Below are 24,845 nucleotides of genomic sequence, written 5' to 3'. Positions count from 1 at the left end.
GGGAGGTTGAGGAGAGGGGTTGTTGTTTGTTTTGGGTTTGCCCTTTTTTTTATTTTTAAAAAGGCAACGCTGTGTCTGTTGTAATGTACCTGATACTTGTGGGATTGATTCATTTAACTAGGGGGATTTAAAGATTGACTTGTAAAATATAGATTAGGTGTTTGTAGTTTATTCCCTACAGAAGCAGGGAATTTGTAGAAGTCTGACTTATAAACTCATCTTGCTCTTTTTCTTTAAGTGATATTGAAATCTCCAAGTCCTGCATGCCCAAGCCCATTGATCAAGTTGCAAAAGAAGTTGGCCTTTTCCCTGATGAGGTGGAGCTCTATGGCCAAACTAAAGCCAAGGTTCAGCTCTCAGTGCTGAAACGTCTGCAGAACCAGCCAGATGGCAAATACGTCGTTGTTACTGGGTAGGTGCTTCCTGAGCTGAGACGTCACTTACAAGATGAAAAGAAATTTTATTAGGATGGCTTGTTGTTGAATTGTCTTTTGGTGGGGTGACTGGTTGAGGTGCTCAGGGTTTTAGTTAATCACACTGTGAAAATGTAGTTGTTTGGGAAGTAGATGGATCACTTGTGGCAAACAGTGGGAATGTAGCTTAAGATTTCTCTCCAGCGGATGAATTGTTTTGGTCAGGGTTATGAAGGGTAGACTGATTCCTAGCCAGACTTCTCCAGGTCTAGTAGCCTGCCTTCAGTAGGAACCAGCAAATTGTTTCAGAGGAAGGTTGTCAGCAGTTATGTGATGATTTGCCAATCTCTTTCCAGTTTTGAATTGATGAAGATTAGCTGAAGTATGAGCCAGTTCAGAATTTGAATTCTCATTAACTGCAATCACTGGGTGACTGTTTTATCCCTGGGATTTGATTCTCACCCACTGCAAAGGTGTAATTGTGTCTTTTCTGCTTTGTGGCTGCAGAATAACTCCCACTCCTCTGGGAGAGGGGAAGAGCACCACCACTGTTGGCCTTGTCCAAGCCTTAGGAGCACACCTTCACCAGAATGTCTTTGCCTGTGTTCGGCAGCCTTCGCAGGGGCCAACTTTTGGCATAAAAGGTATGATTGTTTTGTTGCTTGCAGTTAGCCTAAATGGACAAAGATGGAATTCAGAAATACTATTCTTCTGCACTGTAGTTTCACATTATTTCTAGTTACAAGTGCATTTATTTTAAGAAAAAAGAGCTTTGGGTAAGTTCTTCAGTTTTGTCTTCAAGGTACTGTGTTGGGACTTAAACTCAGCAGCTCAGTGGTAGCTGCCCTCTTGGAGCCATTAAGCAAACAGATGTAATAGCACTCTGGGCTGGAGACACCTGGATTGGTGTGGTCTGACTGTTGTCTCTCTGCAGGTGGAGCTGCAGGTGGTGGCTATTGTCAAGTTGTCCCAATGGAAGAGGTAATTCTTTATACAAAGCCTCATTGCCCTCACAGCTCACAGACCCTGAAGAGATACTGCAGTCAGATAACTTAGAAAATATATGAGTTTATGACCTAGTGTAGCACTTGAAAGAACTGGGTGCTTGGTTTCAGCAAAGCTTGTTTTTTTTTTTAGCAAGCAACCATCCTTGTGTTGTTTCAGAAGTGTACCTTTATGGTTAGGGAACTTCATAGAGCTAGGAATTCCCAGTTCTGCTCTTCCCTCTCCTTTTCTGCCTTGAATTGCTGTGTACCCTGGAGCAAAGTACATGCTGTGCCTCATTTTCCCAGTGCTGAAATGAAGATGATAATGGCTTAATGCATTTTGGAAGAATATTGCATAGTTCTGTCGGCTGTGGTGGCCACCGACTCTTTCCGTGAGCTATTTTGGTGTACTTGTGTTTTAGATTACTAACAGGAATTGGGAAAAGGGAATTTGGGAATCAGCAATGCCAAGACCTCAGCCTGTGGGGGGCTGGCACTGGAGCATATTTCTGGTGTGACTTGGCAACAAGTAAAATTCTGTGTTTGGAGGCAGGGAATTAAAAAGCACGTGTAGCATGTGCTCTCGTGCCTCTCTCAGCTCTCAGAGTAATTGCCTCTAGAACTCTGCCTTTGTCTCATGCATTGTAGATTGACACAGGACAATTTCAGGAAGAAAAGTAGAAACGATCAAAAGGGCTGTTTGTTCTAATTGATGCAGCAAGTCCATAAAAGATAAAGATGTTCAGGAGGCAGAATATTGATTCAGTCACGTGCCAAGAGCATGTGTGAAGAATAGATGTGACAGGAAAAATAACCTCCTCCTCTTTGGGAGTGTTAGTAAGACAAGCCAAAATACCTGACTGTGTGCTGCAGTGGGAAACAGGCACACTAGAAGCCAAACTAGCTGGAATTACTTTCTTTAAGTATGACCCACGTGGTACAAATACGCATAGTTTTGTGGGGGTGTTTTAGTCAATGCACGTCTGGTAAAATTTAAAGTATCTGGAGTCACTAGTTAAAATAATGATCTTGATACATCATTTAATAATTTTGCATGCAGTTTTCATCCTATGAAAAAATAATAAGTAAAAAACTTATGTTCATACTGCAAAACAAAGATAATAATAATTGCTTCTTGTTGCATGTATGCAGAATGAACAACAATTAGCATTTACTAATTAGGATTTATAATTGGTGTGTGACTAGCTGCATTCTTTTTAGCTTTGTGGGTTTTGAGACGATAGTAACAAGGCTTCAATAAAATGGTGTTGTAAGGTATTCTGTCATATCACCTTTTCTAATATCCCCTTTTCATCTTCTTTCTTTGCTGCTTTGCTAGAGAGGAAGGGGATTGTTTTAACCACACTATTTACTCACCTGCCATAATCATAGGATCATTGAGGTTGAAAAAGACCTTTAAGATCACCAAGTCAAACCATTCCTCCAGCACTGCCAAGCCCACCACTAAAGTGTGTCCCCAAGTGCCACTGCATGTTTCTGAAATACCTCCAGGGATGGTGCCCCCACCACTTCCCTGGGGAGCCTGTTCCTGTGCTTGACAACCCTTTTCACAAAGAAATTTTCTCTCATACCCAATCTAGATCCTTCACCAGCTTCACAGCTACAAGATAGTGCAGTGCAGCCAGATAACTCACGTAGGCAAACCCACTCAAACTATGTTTTAATGAGATAGAACTAAGAAAACTACTAGCAGTGTCACTGTGTAGTACGTGGTCTACAAGCTCTGCCTGTGATTGTGTTTGGGTGGTTACCTTAAGCAGAGCTCTCTGCAACCACAGAGCTCCACTGCTAGTGCTGCACAAGGTTGCTAGTTCCAGTTTAGCTCAGACTCCCTTGTGGGAGCAGCAGCCACTTCAGCTGATGTATGTGTGAAACCTGCTGTGCAAATGAGGGGGTCACTAGGAAGGTGAAGGAGGAATAATGCAGAATACAGAGTGTGTTGAAGTCGGGTCTTTTAAGTGCCAAAGCAGCTTGTGAGAACTGTTCTGGTGGAGGAGAAAAGAAAAAAACAAACAACTTTTTATTTGGGAGCTTTGTTTTAGAAGTTCGTAAAATGACATGAATGTGGGGGAGGCATTTTTATGTTTTAGAGAAATTCTTTCCTCTCTTCTATGTGGGGGAGGCATTTTTATGTTTTAGAGAAATTCTTTCTTCTGCATACTGCACTGAGCAATCTCTCCCCCTCCACCCTCACCCACTTTAACATTACTATTAATACTCCTCTTTCCATCTGTCTACGGTGAGTTGGAATAAATGAAAATTGCAGCAGGATGAGGTAACTGATATGTTTTGTGTCCTCTAGTTTAACCTTCACCTCACTGGTGACATCCATGCCATCACTGCGGCCAACAACCTGGTCGCTGCCGCCATTGACGCGCGCATGTTCCACGAGCTGACTCAGTCTGACCAGGTACAGTCCTTCCTTACCTTGTGTTTGGTCCCAGCCCACTTTGGCCAGGCTGTTCTGGATGTGCCAGCAGTGCTGATTAACTGCTTGTTTCATTTTGCAAGGCTCTCTACAGCCGTTTGGTGCCATCTGTCAATGGTGTCAGGAAGTTCTCAGACATTCAGATCCGAAGGCTACAGGTGAGCTCGCTGCTTTCTCATTGGTTTCTGGTTCTGTTCCATTGACTTATCCTTTAGGTAGGCAGAGCTACGTTACAGAAACCCCTGTGTTCCCCCTTGGATCATTCTGCTGGCATTTGTTTTTCACACAAAGTGTGCTGAAGTGTGGTAACCCTTCATAGAGCACAGAAAACAGATGCAGCCCCAAGGGGAAGAATCATTGCTATAACTGTGTCAAATACTCTATGATTAACACAATGGGAAGAAGTAGAGGTTAGTGTCCTTTATTAGTGGTGTCAGTTCAGTGTCCTTAATGCAGTTTAAGAACAGACCAGAATCAGTCTCTGTACCTAACACACAGTTACAGCTAGAGATGAGTGGTTCCCATGTGACAGCTGTGTGGATAATGCAGCACCAAAAAACCCAATTCACAAAATTCAGCAAAAAGAGAACATACAGAATTTTCTTTGTCTTACCCAGATTGAGAAAACAAAGAAAAATGAAAAAAACCACCTGTTCCCTACATTGCAAATTTCTCCTCTGAAAAAAAAAAAAAAAAGAATTCCTGGTTAGATAAGTAGCCTTTCACTGAATGCCAGTCCCTGAGCAGCCCACAGCTCCTCTGATCCTCAAAACTTAAGGGCATGTGCAAGTTCACATTGGCTTCTGCAGAAATGAGGATTAGCAGATGAATAGTTTTGCACTGGGCTTGAACCTTGCAACTAGGAGGACAGACTGAGCCCTGCTGAGCTCCTTCAAGGTACAAGCCTGTTTTGTAGAGTATTCAGGCTGGATCAGTTGCCCATTTGGAAGTCAGGAGCAATAGTCAGACTACTTGGGAAGGTAAAACTGATATATTAATTGGCTATAATGTCTTAAACCATTAGAGAAGGTGTGGTTTGTTTCCATTGCTGAGCAAGAAATGATGTCATACTGCTTGGTGTTCCTGCTGGACTGCTGAGGGAACTCTATCCTAACCACTCTTCTGGTTATTAAATGTCAAGATGTGAACAGAATGCTAATACTCCAGAAAGATGGTATCTCTGTCATTGTTGTTGTTTATTTCCTTTTCTAAATGATATGCTTGAAGAGGAAAAGAACAGACTTTCTTCTTCCCTGCTGTTCTTCAGGAGAAAAATATGACTTGACTGTCTGGTTAATTAAAAAAACCTCACTCGTTCATAAATCAACTGTATCATTTCCCTCATGCCTAAGCCTGTGCTTCTATCAGGCTTCTTGAGATAATTCTTCTCTCAATTAAGCAACTTGGCAAGCTGCCCATCCTCTCAGTGTGTTCACGATCAGCTTTCTGGGATGCTGACAGCCTTGTGACTGAATTGTTTAATTCCTCCTTTGTGCAGCTTTAACCAGCATGCTGAAAGCAGTGGCTTTAAATACGTGTGGCTGTGTGCAGTGACCCCAGGCAAACTAATGAGAAATGGATGTAAGCATGTGAGGCTAATGATGAGAGCAAGGCATGGAAGGAAGTGCAGAGCTGTCTCTTATCTTTCTGTAGGTGCCTTGCACAAAGCTTGGTGACAACCTGCCCTGATTGTCTGCCTTGCCCTTTCCAAGCTGGACAGTAGCAAGCTCTGTCCAGTATATGCGGATATGGATCATCTTATGTTGTTGTGGGGTTTGGAAGAAAGGGACCCAAAAAGGCAGCCCCTCCTTATTTCTGAATATGCAGATGCTGCTGCCAAAACCTCAATGCTGCAGTAAAAGGTTCATTTCTGTGAATATTTTCTACCTCTTATTTGTCTTCCCACAGAAACTGGGCATTAACAAAACTGATCCTATGGCTTTGACAAAGGAAGAAGTAAATGCATTTGTGAGACTGGACATTGACCCGGCCACCATAACATGGCAGAGAGGTACTAGAGACATTAAATGAAAGAAAACTTGTCAAAAGAGACATTTGCAGTTACAGCTGAAACTGTGTTTCCTGGGAAAATGGGAAAGGGCAGAGCTGGGTCCTCCCTCCTTAAGTTTGGTGGGATAGTTGCCTGCAGCTAGGATCCCATATCTGAGGGGTCTGACACAGGGGCTTTGAATCTTCTCTGAATTCACAAACATTAAGAGTTTGGTAATGGGTGACAGTTTGTGTTTCTGGATTTGTCAGTCGCTAAGAGAGTTGAATTTGGCAATTGTAGCCAGCAGCCTTTTTACCTTACTGCTCTGTGAGTAAGGAGAGGGTTCTGCTCTGGAATTAAATTCAGTTTTAATCTGCCCACTTTCTCTGTCGGGGACTGACAGCAAATGAAGACCAGATTTTTTTAGAGGTTTTTAAGGATAGTTGAAAGTAGAATCATTCTCTGGTCTGGCAGATTTAATATTTCACTATCAAAAGAATTTTCAAAGTGGACTTTTTTTCTGAGTTAGGCTCCAAGTGTATTGCTTTTTCATCTTTCTTTTAAAATACAGTACGAAATGTATTCTCCAGAATTTGCTTCATAACCTGTAATGAGACTAAAGTAGTCTGCCTCATGGGAAATACTTCATAAAACACTTGGAATATTTCAAGCATATAGAAGGAAACAGCAAATTTAAGCCAGTGTTTCATAGTTTTTGTTTCCAAGGTAATTTGACTTAATGGAGCTGTATGAAACAATTCTCACTGAATGATAGTATCTGACCACTTTATCACTTTACTTATAAAGTGTTAATTTTATTTCTTTTTGACTGCAGTAATTTCCTGGATTCATATTGGTTAATGATGGTGAAAAATCAATTGGAATAATATTATCAGTTCGGAAGAAGTAAATGCATTTGTGAGACTGGACATTGACCCGGCCACCATAACATGGCAGGGAGGTACTAGAGACATTAAATGAAAGAAAACTTGTCAAAAGAGACATTTGCAGTTACAGCTGAAACTGTGTTTCCTGGGAAAATGGGAAGGGGCAGAGCTGGGTCCTCCCTCCTTAAGTTTGGTGGGATAGTTGCCTGCAGCTAGGATCCCATATCTGAGGGGTCTGACACAGGGGCTTTGAATCTTCTCTGAATTCACAAACATTAAGAGTTTGGTAATGGGTGACAGTTTGTGTTTCTGGATTTGTCAGTCGCTGAGAGAGTTGAATTTGGCAATTGTAGCCAGCAGCCTTTTTACCTTACTGCTCTGTGAGTAAGGAGAGGGTTCTGCTCTGGAATTAAATTCAGTTTTAATCTGCCCACTTTCTCTGTCGGGGACTGACAGCAAATGAAGACCAGATTTTTTTAGAAGTTTTTAAGGATAGTTAGGATAGTTGAAAGTAGAATCATTCTCTGGTCTGGCAGATTTAATATTTCACTATCAAAAGAATTTTCAAAGTGGACTTTTTTTCTGAGTTAGGCTCCAAGTGTATTGCTTTTTCATCTTTCTTTTAAAATACAGTACGAAATGTATTCTCCAGAATTTGCTTCATAACCTGTAATGAGACTAAAGTAGTCTGCCTCATGGGAAATACTTCATAAAACACTTGGAATATTTCAAGCACATAGAAGGAAACAGCAAATTTAAGCCAGTGTTTCATAGTTTTTGTTTCCAAGGTAATTTGACTTAATGGAGCTGTATGAAACAATTCTTACTGAATAATAGTATCTGACCACTTTATCACTTTACTTATAAAGTGTTAATTTTATTTCTTTTTGACTGCAGTAATTTCCTGGATTCATATTGGTTAATGATGGTGAAAAATCAATTGGAATAATATGATCAGTTCTGCTTTTCAGAAGCTTTGGTCTGGTGGTTAATGTGCACACAAAGGGATGCAGACTCCCTCTGAATGCAGTGCAGGCCCTGGTGTATCTCTGGATTTCTTAATTTCATTGCAGTTTTTGTGTAAGAATCACGTTGTAAAGCACTTGCCATTCCTTAGGAGAGGATGGTTTCTCAAACTGCCATCTTCTCTTTATTGGTGACCTGGCTGGGTGTTTGTCACAGGGCAAAGATGTGCATTTATGACCTGGCAATGTGACATCTTACCTCTCTGCATTCCTTGCAGTACTGGATACAAATGACAGATTCCTTAGGAAAATCACTATTGGACAGTCTGCAACAGAGAAAGGCTTCACACGGACGGTAATTGTTCCCTTTCCTCACATGTTTTAGAAAGTACTTTGAAAAAGATGTTCCTGAAGGAAGTTTCTGTAACTCCAGCTATTTTCATCTTTGACCATTATCTTGTTAAAGAGAAAGCAGAAAGTCTTCTCAACTGAGCAGTTAAATTTGCTAACAGTGCTGTGTTTAATTTTAAATTGTTTCTTCCCTCCTTCCCTGTTGTCTCCTGAATATTTGCTTCCCAAAGTGGGATGTCTGTGGCATAACAGTGGTACACGAGTGCCCTTTGTAAAGCTGGTCACAACAGTGGTTTGTCTTCACTACTGCAGGTTTTTTGGATGGGGTTTATCTGGCCAAAACTAGACACAGAATCTGAGCTTGTCTAGATTCATTGTCTAATCAATAGAGTAAAAGAGGCAATTGGGCTGTGACTCCCCTCATCCCTTAAGTAACTGTCAAATTTATACTTCAAATTAATTGTGCTCGGAAAAGCCTCTTTCTTTTGACTTCAAATGTCCTTAGGGTGCTTAGCTCCCCTAAGATGGAAGTGTCTGCATTATGTCAGATTAATTTTACCCTACATTTCCTATAGAATCTGTTTTTTATTGCTGGTGGGCTTTTTGTCTTTTACTGTATTGTTTAGCAATTACCAGATGAGTTAGTAAGCTCAGTCTTCAAAAATATAATTTGTTAGTGTTACGTGTTCTTAAATGAATCACTAATGTTCGTGCCAGGAGAGACACGTAATAGCAACAGAATGAGTAGGTTTTGTTTAATTTTGCAGGGGAAAAATTCAGTTCAAAATGGCCAAATGAAATGAAGTCTTCTGAGAGAAATGCTTTGGATTTCTTGCATATTCTATGTCTGTATTTTTTCGTTCTTTTCTTTATTACAATGGTGATGATTTGCCTTGTTTCAAGAATTGAACAGAGGCAAGAATTGCTGGGAGGGAATCTTAATGAGTTCATGTCCTTCATTCATCTCTTGCAGGCTCAGTTTGACATCACGGTGAGCAGTGAAATCATGGCAGTCCTGGCCCTGGCTGATGGGTTGGATGATATGAAAAAGAGATTTGGCAGAATGGTGGTAGCTTCCAGCAAAAAAGGACAACCAGTTACAGCAGATGACCTTGTAAGAGTCATTGCTATTAAATGCTTTTTCCTATTATTTGTGAAAGTCCTTGGATTAAAAAGCAGAGAGGCAGTTGTATGGAAAAAAAATAAAATTAGCATATAGAAGAGTAAAGATAAAATCCTGGCTCCTACAGTTAATGAAGGTTATTTTCCTTCAGTGTGGCACCTTCACACCTTATTTAGAGAGGGTGTGTGTGGGCAGGGATGAGGGTCCTGTGGGATGTGCTGTGTGTCAAGTTGCAACTGGCACCATAGGAGTTACAGGGGAAGTAGATGGTGGCTTCTGCATAAAAAGCATGTTATGGATCAGAAGAACTCAAAATGCATCCTGCTGGCCATCCTGTTTCTTAGGCTCCCTGGAGTGAGGAAAACATTGAGCAGGAGCAAAGCGTTTGCAAATTCAATTACAGACAATGAGATATCTTCTTCTGGGAGTCTGTGAATGCTATAAAAACCAAAGCATTTGCAAAAAGTCTGTGTTCTCTGTAAGGCAGCCTTGGATGAGGGACACAAATGTTTAATTTCCCTTCATGAAATGCTGAATGTCTTAGTGCTGGTGATGCCTGTTACCAGTGTGTAAAGCAGCAGTTGCAAGCTGCAGCACTGTTTTGCAGCTCTCCCTCCAATAATTGTTAGTTCTTGGCAGGTCTGTGGAATGCCTCAAATAGCATTTTCCCAAATGGTGCTTGAGCATGGTGCCAGGGCAATGCCCTGTGTCCCAGGCACTTCTTCCTGACCTGTGTTTCCAGCTGGGTGGGACAGGGCATTAAGGCTTACCCAGCTCTTGCTGTCTTACTGCAGGTTGTTTCCTTATGTTCTGGGAGGATGTGGAAGTGTTGTTTATTTGTTTTACTTCCTCCCAGCATAAGGCTAAGAAACAGTAGATTGATGGCCTGACTCTGGCCTTGCAGGAAGAGTGCCTGGCTGGAACAATTTATCTGTAAATCCCTATGTGAGACATTTGTTGGGGATGAGAGAGCGCGTGTGCCAAAGTTCTGTAGGCAGCTTTGAGATTTTAATTCCTACACCTAGCATGCTGCCAGTTTAACTTAAGTAACTGAGTTAAGCCCTTTTTCTGGAAAACAGGAGTGTTTCTTACTGCCCATCAGCCATGTAGGCAGATGATGCTTGGGAGTTTCTTTGTCTTTTCTGTAGTCCAGGTGATAGAAGTCTTTAATATCAAAATTTTTTTTTTTCATTTAAAAAAAATCTAATTCCATTTAATTCTGTCCATTCCAATTGCAGAATGGAGGATGGTATCAGACATCCAACAGGTTCCCTTGTCTGTTATGTTTGCACTTGATGGCAGCCAGTGGCTCCTGTTATTAGGAGATGTTACCCACTCCTCACGCAGGCAGAAATGTGATTGCAGAGACCAGGCTGGGTCCTGCAGCTGTGGTGCAACCAATGTCATGAGTGTGCTACCAGGAAGTGCAAAGAAAATCTGGGAAGGAACTTGGAATCAAAAACTGACTAGAGGTTTTTAGAGATGGGATGTGTTGAAGTGCGCTGAGTGACACGGGTCTGAAATGTCGCCATGGAAATCTTGCTCTGCAGTTTCCATTATTGTGGAGATGAGTGAAGTTTAAATCTTATCCATTAAATGTTAAATGAGCTTTCACGTGGCAAGATTGAAACTAATGAAACAAAGCAGTGAATGTCTTAGACATAGGCTTTCATATCTTTGAGTGCTGCAATTCAGTTGAAATTGAAAGGGAAGAAAAAGAGATTGTGGGTCAAGGTTTTCATAACTGCTGTGAACATTTGGCTCAGGACATGACAGCAATTTTCATTACTTTTTCAAGTGCTGAATAACAGCTGGTTTGGTTTCCACTGGACTGTCAGTCACAAAAAATGACCAAACCCACATCTTCTTTTCCCAAAGCACATGGGGATGAAGTCATAAGCTTTTGTTGCACAGAAAGCAGAATTCAGCAGGGTACGTGGCTGCACCTGGGAGGAAAATTGGGCTCTGATGTTTGCCTTTCACGTCAGCCTGGTTGTTCTCATCTGCACAGAGGTTCACTTTAAAAGTTATTTCTGCACAAGAGACTTGAGCAGGATATAGCAGGTTGTTGTGACATTTTAAGGTCAGTATGTAGACCAAGTTGCTGAAAAGAAGGAAGAAAAATCCAGGATAAATGGACCTACAAAATCTAAGAATATTGTTTTCTGCTGCTGAATGGGCTGCAGTAAACCATGCTTACTGAGAGGTTACTCCCTTGCTGCCCTTACCTGCTAACCTTGCCATAGCATTGAAACATGAATTAATTGTTCTTTATGCCTTTGCTATAAAGTGATGGCCCAGCAAGGTCACAACTAAGAGGCTGCTCCCACCAGAAATCACAGCTCTTACAGGAATGTAAAGGTCATTTTTCTGCTTTGCCCTGACTGGAGTTAGTTCTGTTGACCAACTTCTGGTTCTGTACCAAAAGCCCTCGAGGACAAAATCAGAGCCTTTACACTGCACAGGAACCATCTCATGGTCTTGGTACATCTGGAAACTGATTGTCCTTCTTTCTTTTAGGGAGTGACTGGAGCTCTGGCTGTCTTGATGAAAGATACTGTTAAACCAAACCTCATGCAGACACTAGAGGTGAGCACAGGTTTTTTGGTTCTTGGCTCTGAGAAGACACTTAGAGCAACTGATTTAGTTAATTCATCACAATCAGTGTGGCTCTGCTCAGCTCAGAGTTGGGGGTTTACTGTAGTTCTGTGCTCAGGGCTAGGAAGAGGGCTGGGTTCCTTCTGGGTCTGCCACTGGCATGTGGGATGACCCTGAGCAAATGCAATAAAATTTGCTGTGTCTTTGGTCTGTTGTCTTTAATGTCAAGAAGTGTTTTGGGAATTTAAATGGTGTGGATGAAGGAGAATGACAAAGAGTTGCTGGGATTCAGCCATCCTTTTCCTAAGCGGATTTATACCTCCACTTGTGGAGATTATAATAATCCTGTTTGCCCTGTAGTCCTTATTGCTGATAACAAATGTCTGATCAGAAGGCTTTAAGATCTGTCTTCTAAAAGTGTTTTTCTTTACTTTCAGAGACCACAGTACTTAGCTCCTGACATGCTGCATATTTGCAAAATTGCGCTTTCTGATTTCCTCTTTCTCTCTCTCCTGCATCCCCCTTGTTCTAGGGAACACCAGTGTTTGTTCATGCTGGACCTTTTGCCAACATTGCACATGGGAATTCCTCTGTGCTGGCAGACAAAATAGCATTGAAGCTTGTGGGTAAAGATGGCTTTGTTGGTAAGTGAGTGGAGTGTGAGGTGTTTTTGTTTGCTTTTTGATTTGGAGGGATTTGCCTTTTTTATCAGGACTGTCTTTGGGCTTTTATAATTTTTTTTTTTGTTGGAAGAAGTTTCTGATTTATATAATCAGAGTATGATTTCTCCACCCAGAAATCTTTCACAAACTTCTTTTTTTTTCCTACTCTAGTTACAGAAGCAGGATTTGGTGCAGACATAGGCATGGAGAAATTCTTCAACATTAAGTGCCGCTATTCTGGACTCCGGCCTCATGTGGTGGTGTTGGTTGCTACTGTCCGAGCTCTGAAAATGCATGGGGGAGGACCTGCAGTAAGTACTGGGGAAGGTTTTCAGTAAGTCTGAGGGGCTGTTCCTGTTGTTCTGTTCCAGTCACTTAAAGCCTTGTAGCACTTGATAAACTTGAAGTTGTCTTGAAATTCAGAGTTGTAAAAGGAGTTGATATTTCCCTGTTTGTCAGCAGTTTCATTGTAGTATGTTACGGGTTCATACCTACTTGTTTTATTGCCCTAGTGAAGTGCCTGCATGCTGGGCCTCTTGTAACACTTCCAGAGTGAGTCATGTATTTTATCATGCAGCCTCTTTTAATTCCTTTTATTTTTTTCTTAGAAATGAAAAGGATCCGCATGGAGTAGAGTGTTATATCTTGATACTGTTTAAAAAGAATCAGGTGGGGATTGCTGTCATAGATAAAAGTCTTATGGGACTCCATTTCTTTCCCTTTTGCCACAGGTCACTGCTGGGGTACCTTTGCCAAAGGAATACACAGAAGAGGTAATCTTTAAGCTGTTGTGACACTGGACAAGCTAACTGTGGTCATGATATGATGGTGTCGTGCACTGCATGCCTGGATTACTGGTGTATCTCTTACTTAGCTGCCACAGAAAGGCTTCTTCATACAAGATGTATTGTTCTTTTTTTTTATTAAATTGTGTTAATTTGGCTCTGCTCTTTCAAACATTTATTGTCCTTGACCTAGCCACTGTTCAGGGCCTTTTTTTACTACTTAACTCATGCAGTTGTCTGTGTGCTCAATTTTTCATAGTAGTATCTACTCTGTTTCCCCAACCCTCTCAGTGTGGAGTAATTGCTGAGCTGAAATGTTGTCTCTGAAAATATCCAGAGTGCCTCTCCAATTACTCTGTTCTTAGCAGCAGATTTTGTTTTTATTCCCCCTCGTTTGCAAGCGAGGAAAGTGAACTAAAGTCTCACCTTCCATCCTTATGCCTTGAATGGTTGTGTACCCTTTGGATAATTGATCAGGCTCTCTACATTCCTGCAGCTCTTTCACACATGGAGCTTCTGTATATATTATCCTTTGCATGGGAAGGGATGAAATGTCTGAATTTCCAGGAATAGTCTCTGATGCTGCAAAATGTAAATATATGTAAACTGAAAGCTGTTGCCGCAGACTTCAAATGGATTTCATGAAATTCACTGCTGGTGATAGTTAATATATGAAGAGAAATGTGTCAGAGAGGAAACTGAGGCTTTTCTGTGGGGAGTTAATGAAAACAGGCATTAACTTTTTAAGCATAAAAGAAGGTGATAAAAAATGGTTTCTCTTACCTTGACTTGGGAGCTGAAACCAGTGATCATTAGAAACAGTCACTCTCTTTCCTGTCTCCTGTCCAAGAGCTTGCAGTGGTGTGGGTTGTTCCAAAAGCAGCACTGGGGATTTGCCTTTGTGGTTTCATTCCCATTTTGACATTTTTACCGTTAGCTTCTGATTTAGTGGGTTTGGGAAAATAGTTTCCCTGCCCCTGATAAAATTGCTTCCTGTTTGCTGCTTCTGTGCAGAATCTTCAGCTGGTGGCAAAAGGCTGCAGCAACCTCAACAAGCAAATCCAGAACGCGCGGATGTTCGGTGTCCCGGTGGTCGTGGCTGTCAATGCTTTCAAGTGAGTGAGCTGGGCTGGGGGTGGTGCAGGTGTAACATCTCATACTGTGTTTAACACAAACTCCTGCTCTCAGTACTGTCGGTGTGTTGTTGGCAGCATTTCCATAGAGTCATAAAACAGAGGATGGTCTGGGTTGGAAAGAACCTTAGAGATCATCCATTTCCACTCCCCTGCCATGAGTAAAGATACCTTTCATGAGACAAGGCTGCTCAGAGCCCCATCCAGCCTGGCCTTGAACACTTTCAGTACTTGGGCAACCTGTTTCAGTACCCTCACAGTAAAGAATTTTCTCCTGGTATCCAATCTAAACCTACTCTGTCAGTTTGAAACCATTCCCCTTGTTCCTGTCACTACGTGCTCTTGTAAGAAGTTCTTCTCCAGCTCTCTTTGTAGGCTCCCTTCAGAGATACTGGAAGGCCATAGTTTTGCATTGTTGGAAGATGCATTATTTGAGCTCTGCATGTTGTACTGCACAGCAAACCACCACTGTGTGGTCTTTTTGTGCAGCAGAAGTCCTTTGAGCTGTGCTGTTAAAGCCGATGCCAGCCAAGGAGGAGGCTGTGGTGGATAACCCCTGAGCAGCTTTCTGGTAGCTGTGATTTCTTTGGACGCGTTTTGGATCTTGCCAGGAATGAACATGCATTTCCTGTGTGTGCATTCTGGTACAAACATGCAAACTTTCTCCTTGCAGGACAGACACAAAGGCTGAGCTGGCCCTTGTAGTACAACATGCAAAGGAGGCAGGAGCGTTCGATGCTGTGGAGTGCACTCACTGGGCAGAGGGAGGGAAAGGAGCCCTGGCCCTGGCCCGAGCTGTTCAGAGAGCATCCCAGGCACCTAACAACTTCAGGTTCCTCTATAATGTGGAGGTAGGAACTTGCACTGTTACAGAGATGCTTTGTTTATATCAGTTGGTTTCACTAATTTGTGCAGGGCTAAAAGGCTGCCTGAGAAACTGAGAAGAAACATGATGTTAGAATTGAAACATTGATTCCACCAGTTTCAGAGACCTAGTTAGTCAGTTCTTACTGTTTTGGCTACCCGTTGAAATATTGAAACATGTTTTGAAAACTCTCAAATTACTCTGTATTTTGTTCTATAGCAGATGGAATTAAGCCTTATGTCTATAGAAGAGCACTTCGCAACATGCTGCAGGTCTTTGTGATTGGCCATGCTGACTTGCCTGCCTTTTTTGTTTTTCTAGCTACCTATTGTAGACAAGATCAGGCTTATTGCCCAGCAGGTCTATGGGGCAAGAGACATTGAGCTGCTTCCAGAAGCACAGGAGAAAGTTGCCCTGTACACCAAGCAGGTGAGTTTTCCACATCACCTGGTAGCAGTGGTGCTTTTCATTCAAAATTATCATACTAATGAGGGGTGTTCAAGCTGTGTTTGAAGGGAATCCTCACTCAAATGGTGTCCTTATCCAGAAACCATTAAATGCTGCTATGGCAGAGGAAGAAAAGGATGTGGGAAAAGAGAAACTGGCTTTGTCTTCTAGTGAAGAAGACAGAACTCACTCATGTGGCCCAGTACCTCCTGCTACCCATCTGTAATAGTTTTGGGGAGAAGGGGTAGCAGGATGTAGTGATCTTTCCCTACTATACTCTCCAGTCTTTCAGCATTTAGAGAATTAGGGAATTACAACTCATTATGCTGGTTTTAAATAGTCTCTGATTATTTTTCCATTGTGTTCCATTGAGATCAAGTTCTACTAATCAGTTTTTGATTCCATGTGGATTTTTCTCAGTCACAATTATTTTGGGGAAAGAAGTTCTGTGGGTTTTACAAGACTTAATGTGGAAAGTTTTTTAAGTTTTGAACCTGCCATCTGGTTGTTGAATTCAGTGTTTTCTGGTTGCTGTGTTGCTTTTGCTCTTCTCTAGTGTGACATTATTGTGAATTTACCTGCTTCTGCATTTTTGAAAGTCTTTGAAGAGGAAAGCAGTATGAGGACTGGCAATTCATTGGCTGCAGGGTGCTGTAACCAATTTTCCTTTTGCAGTCCATTTACTACTGGCATATAGAGCTTCTCACTTTTGTGCTTCTTATATATTTCTTTACATGTCCATCAAAATCCCAAAGGCATGCAATTGCCACTTCCTCACAACCTGCAATTGTATTGATCAAACACTTCTAATTAATTGACTTCATCTGAGCAAAACTTTAACTCTGAGCTGTTCAACATTTTGGGAAGAGAGTAGGAAGTAAGTTGGCTGTCAAGGTTGTATATCCAGCACTTCCGTGACATTAATCTCTTCCTCAGCTAGATGTGCCAAGGGACATGGTGGTTCTTTCTTTAGTACTTAATGGGGGGTGGGGAGAGAATTTGATAGAGAAGGAGTGGGGATGTAGAATGATCAGTGGATCTGACAGGCTGTGGATGAAGCACTTGTTGGGGAATAAAATGCCTGATGTCTACAGAGAGTGGCACAATAGAGCAATTAGCTTTTATACTGGAAAAATTACTGGTTTTTCCACTTATGTCATTCATTTTCTTTCTTTTTTCCCAGGGATTTGGAAACCTGCCAATCTGCATGGCTAAAACTCACTTGTCATTGTCTCATGACCCTGAACAAAAAGGAGCACCTACAGGTTTTGTTCTGCCAATCCGAGACATTCGGGCCAGCGTTGGGGCTGGGTTCTTGTACCCACTGGTGGGAACGGTATGTGGTGGCTGTGGGGTGAGGAAAACAACCTCATGTGCATTCCAGGAGTCACTTACTGTTCAGTGTCTTCAGTCAGGAGAGTCCTTGTCATTTACAGTTGGTGTTTAGAAATAACAGTCCAGTGTATCAGATGGTTTTTCTCAGGGGGAAGAGGGAGGCTGAAATAGACCATTTGACATTTGAATAATTAGCAAGCCCCTGCTGTATTTCTCAGGGCCCACATCTCTCTTTTCCTCAATTTTGAGAAAAGGGTGAGCTCTGTAGTTTGTGAGTTGTAGGAACAGCAGGCTGGTGGAGGGAGAAATCCTTGGCCCACTGGTTGCTGTTGTGACTTTCCATTCCTGGTGAAGCACTTTGCAGGTGACCTCTGTGTACAGCTGTGGATCAGGGCAGAGCAAGGCAACCCCTCCTGAGCTTACAGAGCAGATGTCTCTGGATGAGACCCCTCCAAAGCAAAGCTGAGCTCTGCTATCAATCATTTATCAGGCTCCCCTCCTCTTTGGTTCTCATGGTTTTGCTGACCATCTGTTTGCTGTTCAGCCTGCAACAATTCCAACAACTCATTTCACTGCGCCCTTGAGTTTTTAGTTTCTGTTCTTTGATATGATTGGCATAATGTCAGCTGAGAGGGGAGAGCGTAGCAACAATGGAAACAGGATCCTGGAACAGCTTTGTTATGAATTGCCTGGCAGAAAGAGGAGCTATCTGCAAAATGAACCCACATTCAGGTTTGCATGCATAGAAGCAGCGCTAGGATGAAAGGATCCTCTGGAAATCTTACCTGGGGAATGTCTTCTGGGCAAGTGTTGAGTAACTAGTTGGATTACCGTAGGGCATGAGGCAGTTGGAGCAAGCAGCTCTTTTTCATGTTTACTAGCCCTGAACCTTTTTCTGAGGTCTTCATGACAACATGTTTGTAATAATAAAGTTTCAGAAGCATTGGGGTGCATGACTCAGTGATGAAGTTTGCTGATTTAAGAGTTGGATCTTCTCTTTCTTCAAATGCTAGCTAGAGCCAAATATTGGCTGCCTTTTTCTTTTAATTCTTAGGTTGTTTTTTTTAAATAGTTAAGGTTTCCAGATTATCCAGCATAAATAAGGTAATCACATCCTGATTGAAGTGTGGCTCATCCATGTTCTAAAGACTAATGTGTGTTTTGGGATAAAATGAAAGATAGCATGCCTGTTCCTGTTATAAATGGCATTTTTTGCAAGCCAAGATTTAGTCCAAACAATGATTTATTTTATTATTTATTCCATAAGCATTGGAGAAGGAAAGGGTACACTGCATTAATGAGTAAACAAGAGAGAGATGTTTTCAGACATTAAAACTAACATTTTGGCTGTTTTTCTGATGTCTTCAGTTTCTATGGAGTTGGACTTTTTCCTTTCTGCTCCTGTACCCATTTCCTAATGTTTTCTTGGCTGTGTAGCAAATCATGGTGTTAATTCTGCCAGAGTTAACAATAAGTCTTCTGGCTGGGACGTGATCACTCTTCTGTGGTGTCTAAAACCCAGGGAATGGATGTCCTTTGGAGAAATAATCTGAGGCATTTTGAATCAGATCACTATTTTAAACCCATTCAGCAGGGGATGTGTTAGCCTCAGAATAAATTTTAGGCAGCAGCCATTGAACTGTGAGCTGAAAATGCAACAAATATGTAGCTCTATGCAGAAGCTTTTAGGATGAATGTTAGGTGAAATTAATCACTGGTGTGTGCCTATTCTTGTTACCTGAAGTTAATCACAAAGGCACATCACGCTTTTATTTTTTTCTCAGCTTCTGAGTTTTGGAATTTTCCTTTCTGGCTTAAAGTTGAAACTGTTGTACCTCCATGAAATACTGTGAGATTTTAAAGGAAATACAATTTCAAAGGTTATCTAGATTTAAATGTAATAAATCATTGGACTCTGATTTGGTTTCTTTTCTGGTGCTGCTGCTGAATTGAAAACAGCTCTCAGTTATTCAGCTCTATTTTTTTAGATCCTAAATGGCACAAGAGCAACAAATACATGTTTGGAAGGTATTAGTTTTATTTGAAATCTTGCAAGGGATTTGATTATACCCAGGTGGTCTAAGTTTTTCTTGTAAGTAAATAGTGTAAATTGCCCTGTGTTCTTTTTGAGCACATGTGGTATTAAAGGGGAGGAGGATAAATGAGAAAAAGTTCATTCCTTCAGCTCTGAAAATAACTGCATGAAGCATTGTAGACAATTGTACAGAAAATTATTGGCCTGGATGGAAATTATTCTGCATTGCATGGAAATTTGGGGTTTAAGCAGACTGCCTTGAAGTAATAGATAGCAGAGTAGCCACTGTGGGCTGCCCTCTGGTAGGAAAGGAGGAAAAATTGACTGTTCATTTCAAAATAGTAAGTGCAAGAAATGGCGAAGTCAGGCACATTTGCAGCACCTCCTACTCTATTGAATGCCACTCTCTGAGCTCCTGCTGTGGCCCTCTGAATCTGGAGGTGGAGATCTGCAAAGCTCCATGATTCTCCAGTGGTACATAAATAAATAGGAAGTTTCTTGCTCTTCGTGGCCAGAGATTGGGAGCTGAGAACAGGAAAACCCCTCTGGGCACTTGGAACCTGTCAATACTTTCTTGAGATGTTCTTGAGAGCAAAATGTTTATACAGCTGAGCAGAAAGACAAAGAATGGGGGTCCTGCCTGTGACCCCTCCCCTTCTCTGTCTGGGAAAGCAGTGGCTCTCATAAAAAGCTGATGCAGCCCCAGAATTCATTATAAAAAGGGGACTTCAGTGATTTTTACCTTTGCATAATCCATGAAAGACTTGCAGTGGTACAATGCATGTGGGACTGGTGTTAGCACTTACAAATGGCTAAGGAAAATGGGCTGGGACTCCAAAGGCTCCCTGAACAGTTTTGAGAACTGCAGAAAAGACCTCACCAACAGAGCTTTGCCTTCTTGCTGCTTAGCTTATCATCAAAAGGAAGATGGGGAGGTAATTTGATTAGCGTGCAAAATACTTGCTCAGGGAGAAAATACCAGGTTGCCAAAGAGATGTTTAATCTAATGGAGACAGGCATAACAATACTGACTGTGAAAGCTGAGGCAGGGTGATGCAGATAGAAAATGAGACCTTTCAGGTTCTTCCTTTTTATAAAAGCACTTAATGACCACTGACACAAAGTACCAAACATGGTCACGGACCCTTGTGGAGTCTGTGTTCAGCCTGTGTGTGCTGCTGGGCTAAATGCTGCCTTAGGGGAGGGGAAATGCTGTCAGCTGCAAGGATAAATCAGGCCAGGTGTAGTTCCTGCCAGCCTTGTTCTGCATCCCTGAAACTGGGTACTCAGCAGTGGAACAAGTGCAGAGGACTGGCCTGAGGCAGTAGTGCTGGCAGCTGCTCTGTGAGCTTCAGTTTTGCCTCTGAGCAGCCCTTCTGAGTGTGTTCCAGTAATTATTCCTAATTATTTAACATGTCTAGTTCTAGATTCTCAAAGAATTGTAATCAACTGCACCTTTACAGCTGGCAAAGTTGTATTAAAATTTGTATCTTCATTTTAGTACTCTGAAAACTTCAGAAGTAATTGTCTCATCGCAGCAAAGTCCATGAACATTCCTCCAACAGTGAACTGGTCAGCTGCATAGCCAAGTACTTTGTCAAATCTTGGGCTCAGTTACTTGCAGCTGCAGAAAATCCTCAAAAAGCAAAAATTTCATATCTGTCTACTGAGCCAGGAGTTTCTGGTTCTCATGGGGTGCTTCAAAACAGTCCATGACCATCATTCTCTGGTCTGTTGGTGTTCAGGCAGCTATTGCCATCCAAGTCTTCAGTGTTGGATCTTGTGCCCAAAATGCTGCCACTGCCACTTTAACATTCTGTCTCTTGTTGTCCAGATGAGCACTATGCCAGGACTTCCTACAAGACCCTGCTTCTATGACATAGACCTGGACCCAGTGTCAGGAGAAGTAAATGGGCTCTTCTGAAAGGAATGTTTAACCAAAGGTTGGTGCCTTCTTGAAGGCCTTCAGTATTTGGGCTTTATTTTTCCAAAGATCTTGAGATAATGGAGTTAAGCCAATCCTATATTATGCCATATGTTTCCAAATGACATTTTATTATAATTCAGCCTGAAAGTTGCCTGCAGTACTATATAATAGTAATTAAATTTTATTTTTGTTTTTAGCTCCCAGAAGAACACCTGATGAGTCATGTAAATGGAACTGTGCTCTGATTTTTTTTATTAAGTCAGAACAAGAGATCAGTGAGAATATAGTGCAAGAAGTGAGTGGAAGGAGGAGTGCTGAAGAATCAACCAGTAACTTTTAATCTGTAATAATTTTTAAACTGCTGTTTTCCAAGCTAGTTGACACTGAGCATATAAAGCAAACTTCCTCTACAGACCTCCCACTTCATGATTGTAGCTGAAGCAGAATACAGAAGCTTGGGTTTAACGACCTCTTTTGATTCAGTGACATGATTTTAATAATTAAAAATCCTAAAGCTGGAGCTGTTTGAAACAGTCTTGGGACTTTAATTGTCTTAACCATCGGGGTTTTGCAGCATCTGTTATCTTTAGAAGTCTTGCTGGCTGCAGTTTCCCCTGTGCCAAGCGGAATCCTCTGTCCCTCTTCTCACACCTCGGGAGAACCTGCTGTGCCCTGGCACTGCTCCAGTGTCATTCCAGAGGAGCAGGGAGGATCCCCTTCGCTGCCCAGTGCTCTCCACAAGTGCTCACCCTGCTTTCTGCTGGGACTTAACCCCTGCAGGCACCTGAGCCACATCAGCCCGAGCCCAGCTGCGACTGCTGTGTTCTTCTGACAATGGAAGGAAAGCTCTGGGTAGCAGATCTGGAGGGACTGGGTCTCTGGCCCACATCTGTGGCTTCTACCAAATGTGTCCTTTGAACCATTTCCTGCTCAGCCATAAGTGCAGTTACACCACTGACAGGCCTTGTTTCTGAATGTACCTTTTTGATCAGTAGAGACAATGTGAACAGTGATCAAGTGATTTGTAACAGGTTTTGTTAGCAGCCAAAAATCATTTTGTAACATGGAGATAGCATTGCTGCCAATTTTTTAACTAATACAAATAAACTGGCAAATACTTCAAGTGCTTTTTGGGTTTTAATGTATGCATTGAGATTACTGAATTAGAATTTATTTCTGTGATTAACTACACACAACAGCAATCATTGTATTGACAAGTAGGAGTGATTATTGCAGTAATAAGTAGCCTGCAATGCACCAGGGGGTGTGTGTTTTAATCTGGTTTCCTTCCCTAGATGATGTATGTTGTCTGTAGGAAATAAACTACCTGAATTATTCTGTGAATGTGAGATACTTGCATCTGACTGCAGAATATCTGAATTAAAAGTCATGAGGCCCATCTGCTTGTATCAGAACTGAATCTAAAAACATTCCAAATTTGGTGAGAACTGGGAGGATCAGGATGTAGGTGTGCACCAACGTAGGGGAGCATTTGTAGTACACAGATACTGTGTGTGAATATGTGTATATATGGAAAGAAAGATCTCTATTTCTTCAGTTATTCAGGAGGGGAGAATAATTACATAAAAGTTACCTGGTTGTGACACAAGCAGACAGAACACTTAAAATGGTTATGAGAGCATTTGAGATGCATTCACAGCCTCCTAAAATGTTCCCTTTGATGTTATCCAGCCAAGGATTTCCTGGCAGGCGGGAGAGCAGGTTCCCTGCCCTTGCAGGGGGTCAGGAGGGGTTCCCCCACTGCTGCCCAGCCTGGCTGAGGGTGCCCCTTCACCTGCAGCTCCTGGGCCCAGCCTTCCCTGGGAGCAGCGTGCCAGAGCGGATGCTGCCAAGTCTGCTGTCAGTTCCTACATTTAATCTTCCCTGCTACACTGCTTTCCTGCAAGTGCTCCGTGTTCCACCTTCATTTCATGCTTATGAAAGATGGGATAAGTGCAAATTTATGCTAAGATTAGCCTCCTTTTAGTTTAGCATGAGATCATAGCCATGTGCTTGAGAGAGATGGTTCAAGGGGTTGCTGGTCCCCCTCCTGCAGTGAGGCACAGCGCCGGATCAGGCACGAGCTGTTCAAGGGTTTGCTGCACAACAACAAAGCACAAGGGCCAAAAAAATAGCCCCAAGCATCTCCAGAGATCAATGGAGAATGTTTTCTAACCTGCACTTCTAACCTCTCTTTTCTCTTGCAGGATGGATACATAAATAGGTTATTTTTTTAATACTCTCCTTTGTAGCTAAGGGTCCCAGCTGGGTCTTGTCCTATCAAATAGGACACAGAGGACACTTAATTTCTCCTAAGTACTCAGTGGTTTTCTTCTCCTCCTGTTGCTTAGAGAAAAAACTAATTAAGTGCAAATTTCTTCTCTGTGGGCTATTTGTGGGCCTGGTCCTTAGCTGGTGTTATGGCCATCCGTCCCCCGTGCTGTGCTGTTGTGAGAGCACTGCATCACATCCTGTAAGAAATAACACAGATTTATGGTTTTAGGTAGTGCTGGGGGCAGGAAAGAGGAGAAGGTGTTGCTTGGTTGACTTGTTGCATGTCAGCAGCACCACAGAAAGAAAACAGGATCCAGCTGGGCCAGGATCTTCTGTCCAGCTTACCCAACTTCTGACCTGATCCTTTGCTTACCTTTTATTTCCCTTTCACCACAGCCACTGGTGCTGCCATCTGCCCCTGGAGCGTCAGGAATAATTGGATTCCATGCCAAGTGCTCCCAAGGGGATTCATGGCAGCTTGCCTCCATCACACCACCACATTCCCCAGCCTCACATTAGCCATCCTCATTGTCTGCTTCCCTCCCTCCTGCCTCCAGCTGCAACGAGGGAAAAGCTCCTTGCACTGAAGGGCCTCACTTGGCTTTAATAAAGCAGTGGATCATAATTAGAACCCACCACCCACCTCAGGAGAGAAGCTGTTTCCAAATGAAGTTTATTATCCTGAGTGAATGCAAGCAAACACATCTCAGAGGGGAGCTTTTAAAAAGGCAATTCCTTGTGATGCTCAATGCACTTTTTCTGCCCTCCTGGCTGGCGTTTCAGCCCAACTAATCCATTTTGTACCTTTTTTCCCATGAAGAAGCTGAGGAGGGGGGAGGCCATGTGTGTTTTTTCTAAGCCTGGCCTACACTGGAAGCCACTTGCAAGTTCAGAGTGCTGCTTTGCTCAGTTTCTCGTGTGCAAACACGCTGTGAAGCAGTTAATGTCTGTAAAGCCTTTGTGGGCGTCAGCTCCCCGTGGAGATGAATGGGGACGTTCGGGCATCTCAACTGCAGTTTCCTGTAGTTCATCAGCTGCACTGGGAAGTCCTTTTTCTGGAGGCTCTCCCATCAATCATCACAGCTGGAGACTGTGATTTTTTTTAAAGTCAGATCTCAGCTGCTTTGGAGAGAAGAAAGGCTCCGATGAAAGAGGCACTTTTCTCTGGTGTTTTGGGCATGGATTAGTTTGAAGCCAAGAGCTGGCTGTCCTCATCTCCACCTCCAAAGGTGTAGCTCCTGCAGCACCTCCATCAGCGAGTGCTGAAAGCCGTGAAGGTTTCAGGTGGGACACAAAAAACACAAAAAACAAGAGCAGGGCGCCCTCCCTCCCCGGAAAGCCAGGAACCCCCCAGCGCTCGGGGCTCCCTCACAGCTGGCATCCCGACTACGAACCGCAGCTCGATTGCTGCCAGAACCTTCACCTCGAGCAGAAGCTGGCGGCTTTCGGCTCTGTGCACAGCCCGGGAGGGGACGGGAGCTCGCTGCCCCGCCGGGACAAAGGCACGCCGAGCAGCGAGGCACGCTCTCCCCGCGGAGCACGGAGGCGGCGGCGAGCAGGTGCGGGCCGGGGCGGGGGGCGGGGGGCTGCCGGCAGCGCCCTCCCCGCCGGCCCGGGGGG

The 24,845-nt window shown here is 42.7% G+C and overlaps 1 protein-coding gene across 1 annotated transcript in view; it reads left to right on the top strand.

The window, feature by feature from the left end:
- Positions 1 to 22,295, top strand: part of MTHFD1 (methylenetetrahydrofolate dehydrogenase, cyclohydrolase and formyltetrahydrofolate synthetase 1) — a 40,839-nt gene extending 18,544 nt beyond the window's left edge. Inside the window, exons 11-28 of the mRNA XM_039733045.1 lie at positions 239 to 412; positions 921 to 1,057; positions 1,348 to 1,394; positions 3,723 to 3,830; positions 3,932 to 4,006; positions 5,757 to 5,859; positions 7,969 to 8,045; positions 9,015 to 9,155; positions 11,685 to 11,753; positions 12,295 to 12,406; positions 12,596 to 12,735; positions 13,156 to 13,197; positions 14,224 to 14,324; positions 15,016 to 15,193; positions 15,529 to 15,636; positions 16,838 to 16,990; positions 20,859 to 20,967; positions 21,149 to 22,295. Coding sequence (XP_039588979.1) covers positions 239 to 412; positions 921 to 1,057; positions 1,348 to 1,394; positions 3,723 to 3,830; positions 3,932 to 4,006; positions 5,757 to 5,859; positions 7,969 to 8,045; positions 9,015 to 9,155; positions 11,685 to 11,753; positions 12,295 to 12,406; positions 12,596 to 12,735; positions 13,156 to 13,197; positions 14,224 to 14,324; positions 15,016 to 15,193; positions 15,529 to 15,636; positions 16,838 to 16,990; positions 20,859 to 20,948 — 1,855 coding nt within the window. The 3' untranslated portion in view covers positions 20,949 to 20,967; positions 21,149 to 22,295. The remainder of the gene's footprint in view (positions 1 to 238; positions 413 to 920; positions 1,058 to 1,347; positions 1,395 to 3,722; positions 3,831 to 3,931; positions 4,007 to 5,756; positions 5,860 to 7,968; positions 8,046 to 9,014; positions 9,156 to 11,684; positions 11,754 to 12,294; positions 12,407 to 12,595; positions 12,736 to 13,155; positions 13,198 to 14,223; positions 14,325 to 15,015; positions 15,194 to 15,528; positions 15,637 to 16,837; positions 16,991 to 20,858; positions 20,968 to 21,148) is intronic.
- The last annotated feature ends 2,550 nt before the right edge of the window (positions 22,296 to 24,845 follow it).

The sequence above is a fragment of the Passer montanus genome, unplaced genomic scaffold (genome assembly GCF_014805655.1).
Source record: "Passer montanus isolate IOZ18808 unplaced genomic scaffold, ASM1480565v1 scaffold82, whole genome shotgun sequence".
Taxonomy (NCBI): Eukaryota; Metazoa; Chordata; class Aves; order Passeriformes; family Passeridae; genus Passer; species Passer montanus.
This window is presented reverse-complemented; position numbering and strand designations above follow the sequence as displayed.